The sequence below is a fragment of the Cyclopterus lumpus genome, chromosome 18 (genome assembly GCF_009769545.1).
Source record: "Cyclopterus lumpus isolate fCycLum1 chromosome 18, fCycLum1.pri, whole genome shotgun sequence".
In the NCBI taxonomy this organism is placed as follows: Eukaryota; Metazoa; Chordata; class Actinopteri; order Perciformes; family Cyclopteridae; genus Cyclopterus; species Cyclopterus lumpus.
The window spans coordinates 8412784-8419485 of record NC_046983.1 but is presented as its reverse complement, the minus strand read 5'-3'; the positions used below and the strand labels follow the sequence as shown (position 1 = coordinate 8419485).

Sequence of the window (6702 nt, the reverse complement as noted above, 5' to 3'; positions counted from 1 at the left end):
ACTAATTATAGTTGTTTTTTTATTCGAGTTTACACCAAGGTTTCTGAGGGCAAAATATATATTTTGTAGTGTATCCAGATTTTTTGTGAATGTAAACGTCTGCCACTTCAATCGACATACATTGCTTGTTGCTGGCAAAGCATATCCTAATATATGAAATTGCTGTACATAGTACATTCATAGCTAAGTAAGCAACCAATGGTGTACATGAGGTCAGCGTTTTTTCTTTCCATACATCATGATGTCGTCTGGTTGCTTTCATGCTCAGGAGAAGCTTGGAGTTGTTTTAATATATGCATGTGTGTTACACAACAAAGAGAGCCGCACACTCCAAATAGTCCTTCAGATATACAGACAAGTATATTGCAACAATCCCTTTTGTTTTGCAGGTTCATTTTTAAATTGCAATATTTCCGAGAATCGTGAATGCAGCAGAAGTGTTTCGCGATGTTACGTGTGCGGACGTCGGAGGTCACAACGCTCTGTGATTGGATAGTGAACGGAATTAAAACCCAGCCCCTCCCACTTGACTCTTTGTGGGATTCCCCGACAACAACGTGCTCCGCTTAAACTCAAAATATTTTGGACTTTTTCGCCTGTTTCTGGTCTCCGCCTCTACACCCACCAGTGACTAATCTTTCTCGAACAGCGGTAGCGGGACTTACAAGGTAGATGGGTGGTCATACACATCTCAACATTCACAGCACATTGCGCGAAAGCCACTCATGTGTCCGTTAAAGAAAGTTTTACGACAGTTTCGTCGAACGTTAGTCGGTCGGATTCCAAAACGTTGTGCTAACGTTAAGCTAATTAAGCTAACGCTAAACTAGCTAACTTAGTCAACAACACGGTGGAAGTGCGCTTTAAATTGCTAACCGAACCCGTCAAACGGTCGACACGTTTAGCTTGTCGACGCATGTCGGCGTTTAGTGGTGTTGTTTTCACGGGGTTACTGTGAAAGCGACAACACGGTGGCCTCAGTCAGTTTGGGCCTCCTGCTGAAAGTACCACGGTTAGCTCACGTCCACCGAGCCGATGGCGTCTCGCGCTAATTGTGACGTCTATTTCAATTTCAAACTTTGTGAAGGTTGATTAAATAATCCATTCCTCCCGGATTATATTTATACATTTGTTTGATTGAGCTGTAGTGAGACCAGCGTCAGTGCGCAGCTCTGAGCTGAAAGAAGCCCAACTTGTGCTTCGTTAATTTGTGTTTCCTGTGTGGCTGCAACCAGCAATTATCATTTTATGATTCATTAATTTTACGTCAACCGAATTAATAAATAAGTCAAACGTCTTATCTTCAATGTAGGGATTTGCTTCTCGGTTTTTGCTGTTTCATTATAAATAAATAAATAGATCATTTAATAAACTTATTAAAGACCACGAATGGGCTCTTGTTTGTCAAAAAATAGTTGACGTCATACACTATTCGTTAGTTGAACATGACACTTGTTGTTGTTTTTACTTACCTCATCAATCTCACACTTACTTCCTGTTGATGCCCACAGCACACCTGCAATTTGGCTCTTCCTAATTTTCTCTCAACTTGAAAAGGAGAGGAAATGATGATGGAAGAGCAAGATTTTGATAGTTTGACTTTGAGCCAGACCCTGCCGCTCAGCCAGGACTCCTTTAAAGAGCTATGGGACACTGTGTAAGTTGTGTTTTAATAGTAGATATCATTTTATCTTTCTATTTCATTTTTTCATGCCATTTTATCACAGAAAACAAGTTAACCAGTTTGTTTTTGCAGAGCAACTCCCTCTATCTCCACCATTTCAACGAGGACTGATGGGTGTCAGGAAACTTGGAGGACAGATGGGACTATGTATATGCTGGTAAGCATTACCTCTGTTCAAAAACAGTAGCTGAAAATGTTCTGTTTGTTGATATTTATATGATGGAAACTTCCATCTGAACATATTTAATTACGAGGAAAGTCTGAATCTCTCATTTTCACACTTCTACAGTTCGGAAATGAACAAGCACTGACGGAGGGGTTTGATGAGAAGCTGTTTGAGCTGCCCCCTGAGATCTCCACTAAAGACAGTGTTACTCCCCCTGCCTCCACCGTCCCGGTTACAATCGACCACCCAGGGGAATTTGGCTTCCAGCTTCGCTTTCAGAAGTCTGGCACAGCCAAGTCTGTGACTTCCACCGTAAGTAATCCGAGGCCTAATATTTTCTGTTTTTCAGGTATTTTAAACTGACTGGTATGTTTTACAGCTAATTTCAAATTTAGTATGGCTTATATCTGTTCTGATCAAAGTGCGACAAACGGCATCAACTTCAACAACAAACATCTGTACTAAGTGCAAAAGTGTTATTTAACAGAATTACACAGAATGTTGGACCACAAAAAAAAAAGTTCAACGGGACTCACAGCAGATTATCCTGCAACCAAACATGGCAAAGAGCAGAAATGTGAGCCCGTTGTAGGAGACAAAGAAGATTTCTACAGCGCCTTTGTTTTGCCATTCACTGCTCAACTGAGTTTTTCCATCCATAGTAAAGAAAACTTCCAAACACTCTTTTTAAACTTAAACATTTTTTTTAGATACAACTTGACTATAAACAATATATAACAATTTTCAAGTCTTGAAATTGAAAGGTTTTACTACAGTTAACTCACGCAACCGTTTCTTACGGTTGTATCATCCACAAAACCATTAAGTTGTGTGTAAAACACAGAAAAGGTTTTGAATAGTGTTAATATCTTACCTTGGAATCGCGTGTAAAATCCATTCTTTTGTAAATCTCAGGCTGGCATTCGTATGGAAGCTTATTCATTGTGACGATTGGCTAAATTGTGAGGTCTAAAGTCAGTCGCTGCGGCCGAAGAGCCAATGGCATTCATGTTTGCACGGTGACTAACCAGCACTGCATTGCAGTTGGCTGGTTTAGTTAAGGTTAGGGTGGTCTGCCCTGAAACTCCCACCCCCCGCAACTTGTGCTCTGGTCTCTGTGGAAGTTGCTGTCTGACTGTAAAGCCTAGCTCTGACATGACGGGACATGTTCCTTCGCTGTCTTCCTCCAGCACTGAATGGGTTAAAACAAGCAAACGCAAGGTAAAATATTTTAATTTGACATCTGACCTTAATTGGAGAACCTCACATGTAGTTTATTTTTCTTTTAGAGGAAATAGTTTCTGAATATTCTTTATGAAACCTTTTAAAACGTTTAGTCTTTATAATAGTGCGCTCCTTTTTTTCTGGGACTGATCTCGGACCAGTGTTTGTCATTTGAGTCCTCACATATGTTCTTTTAGTGATGATAACATGTATGCTTTCTCCCTGTGTTTTCTCTCAGTATTCAGAGCTTCTCAACAAGTTGTTTTGCCAGCTGGCAAAGACCAGCCCTGTTGAATTGCTGGTGAGCAAGGAGCCTCCTTTGGGTGCCGTTCTCAGGGCCACAGCGGTTTATAAGAAGACTGAACATGTGGCCGAAGTCGTCCGCAGATGTCCCCATCACCAGACTGAGGACGGTAAGGAAAATGTTTCAGTGAACAATTGCTTTTATATAGAGTGGAATCATTTTTGTTTTTGCTAGAATTTAATTACGAGCATGATATCGAGAATAATTAACTTTTTTTTTTTCTTACCTGTTTTTCCTTTCAGCTGCAGAGCATCGCAGCCATCTGATCAGAGTGGAGGGCAGCCAGAGAGCTCAGTATTTTGAAGATCCGCACACAAAGAGACAGAGTGTGACTGTCCCTTACGAGCCCCCACAGGTGCGACTGCCCCACTCGATTTTTCTGAGGGGGATCTTGTCTTCTATAGCAGTTATTTTTACACATCACATTTCCTAATGTGTGAACCTCGAATGTTTTCTACGTGAGTATATGGACCATCAACAGCGTATCACATTTTAGCCTGAAAATGAAATGTTCATAAAGTACAGACATTGTGAAACCATCCATGAATGTGTTTCCCAACTAAAAGAAGGCTGTGTTTTGGACTCCCAGAGGAGTCGATTTGGACTTAAATAACAAGAAAAGTTGCCCTTTTGCCCTGATTGTACACAATTTTACCAGCAGTCAGTAAAAATGTTCTTCTCTTCCTTTTTCAGTTGGGCTCAGACATAACAACCGTCCTGCTGAGCTTTATGTGCAACAGTTCCTGCATGGGGGGCATGAACCGCAGACCCATCCTCACCATCCTGACCCTCGAGACGCCAGAGTAAGTGTTGCTCCTCTTTTACCAGATGTGAAGGAGATGGCAGGAATCTTAATGTATCATTTGTGTATAAAGAATGGGTTTTGCCACTCTGTAATTGTATGGCGTGGTAACATTTTCACCTGTGTTTTTGATCAGGATGTCTCCTTTTTTTGGTGCTGCCTAGGAAAGCATTCTTTACTCTTACTACTTACATTTTCTTCGCAGGGGACTTGTTTTGGGCCGTAGGTGCTTGGAGGTGCGTGTCTGTGCTTGTCCAGGCAGGGACCGCAAAACCGAGGAGGAAAATAGCACCAAGATGCAGAACGGCACCAAACAAACAAAAAAACGCAGTGAGTTTTTGTTACATTTCTTGAGGTTTCAGTTTCCGTCTCGGCTTGCTGTTTCCTTGCTAACCGCCTCACCTTTTTGTTTCTTTAGAGAGCGCCCCCCTGACTGTGACCACTGACACCGCTTCTATGAAGAAGTCCAAGTCGTCCTCCAGTGCAGAGGAGGAGGATAAGGACGTGCATGTTCTGCATGTAAGTAAAGACGCATACTATAATAATTATATATTAGTTATAACGCTGGGCGTCTTTACAAAATGTTTCATTCTGTTTGATGAATCCCGTTGATCTCCTGCAGGTTAAAGGTCGTGAGCGTTATGAGATGTTAAAGAAAATCAACGATGGTCTGGAGTTGCTGGACAAAGAACGGTAAGAACTGCATCCTGGAAACATCCTGAATTACCTTCTGTGGAATACACTTTATTAACGCTACATAATGTATCTCAACATGGTCCACACATTAGGCAGTTACTCTCGTCATTGGCTAATTGAGAATTTAAACCCTGTGTCTCTAACTGGATTTTATCCGTAACTCCACTGCTGTTTTATAGAGCTTACCTGCCACTAGAGGTCACTGTGCATCATATTTAAATCAATCCCATCTGTCACAGATCAACTGGGGTCATTATAACTATTTCAATTGTGCCGCGTCTGTCACTTCTGCCTTAATTCCTAACACTGGCTGCTTTCTGTCCAAAGCAAAACCAAGACCAAGGTGTCTGTGAAGCACGAGTTTGCTGCGCCTTCCAGCGGAAAGAGGCTCCTGCAAAGAGGAGAGAGGAGTGACAGCGACTGAGGAGCTCGACGTCTCCACCATGAGAACAAATGTCATTCCTCTTCCGCCTTCCACGTCATCGGGTTTATTTCAGGCTTTTACTTTCAATCGCTTCCTGTACAAGTACTCCAGAAAACTTGATCCAATAACTATACTGCCTGATTGTTTACTGTACTTTAAGTAGTGTACAGTGTCTTGCTGTTTTTGCCGTTTTCAAATGAATAAAGGTTGAATAGTTAATGCATAGGAGAGCAGTTCATACTGTAAGCAGGTCTGCTTCCTCCTCAATGCCCTCGTTGCAGTTAAAGGTCCTGGGAAACGGCTGCGAGATCTTAAACGTGGCATGAAACAGGATATCGGGGTGGCACCTTGAATTAGGAGCAACTGTATTTCATCAGTGTTGATCTTAGCGGGATTTTGTTTTAAATTAGTCCATTTTTTTTAAACATTTCCGTCATTCATAATGCATTATTTTGAGTCTGATATGGTCGAGTTAAACTGAAGAGATTTTTCATCGACATTTGTTTTTATATTTTTCTAAATGGTAATTATGATCTCGAGAAGCAACTTGTTAAAATGAATGGATTTGTGTTTGCGAAGGATCATAACATTAATACGAGTCACTGCCATCGTTTAAAGTCACGCTACCTCCATTAATCGTTCCGTGTTACTTTCCCAGTAGTTCAAACTTTTACATCCTGCCAAACTCCTCTTTAAGTAGTAAATAACAATGAAAGTTAGAAACGGTAACACTTATTAATTTGAATTTTTAAGAAAAATAAACTGATGTGGTGCTGGATCACCCCAACAGCTAATCAGCTTTTAGTATCTAACTTTTATACACAGCAGACGCACTGTGAAAAGAGGGCTTTTTACAGAAAAATTGACAAATTTGCAACCACATACATGGTGGACATAATATAACAAGAGGAACTGCTTTAAAGGTTTTATACAGTGCATTTTTTTAATTTCTACTTCCAGCACTTCAGTTTAATGTGACCAATCACTGTGGGTCAATTTAACCACTTTTTCATTACACTGCCAAAAAGAAGCATGGTTATGGGTATTACTCAGTTTTATTTCTGTTTCCTAATTGATTACTTTTGGGAACTTAGTTTTGTATAAGAGGTTTATCTTTCTATATTTGTCATTGTTTTTTTTTTTTCATGGCTTTTTGTACTAATTTTCATTTTGTTACTCAACGCTAAAGCAAAAATAAATGCCTAATGTCAAACTCTTGTATTCGGTTACTCCCTCACACTGCACAACTATTCATTACCTCAACACCTTTTTCCTTTTAATGCTTTGCATGTTTGGAAGATGCAAACCCAGGACTATATTGTTTACCTCGTGTTGAAGGGCGTCTTGTGTTGCTAGTCAAATGTGCTGCTTACGTCCATTTCGCTGCAACTGTGTTACGTGG

At 40.6% G+C, this 6702-nt stretch overlaps 1 protein-coding gene across 1 annotated transcript; it reads left to right on the top strand.

Annotated features, from left to right (window-relative positions):
- Positions 1 to 521: 521 nt before the first annotated feature.
- Positions 522 to 6315, top strand: tp53 (tumor protein p53). Its single transcript, XM_034557134.1, has 11 exons — positions 522 to 668; positions 1512 to 1657; positions 1757 to 1841; positions 1974 to 2162; positions 3313 to 3487; positions 3621 to 3733; positions 4072 to 4181; positions 4386 to 4510; positions 4599 to 4699; positions 4803 to 4873; positions 5204 to 6315. Exons 2-11 carry the CDS (start codon positions 1566 to 1568, stop codon positions 5298 to 5300), a joined length of 1158 nt encoding a protein of 385 aa, XP_034413025.1. The 5' UTR covers positions 522 to 668; positions 1512 to 1565; the 3' UTR covers positions 5301 to 6315.
- The last annotated feature ends 387 nt before the right edge of the window (positions 6316 to 6702 follow it).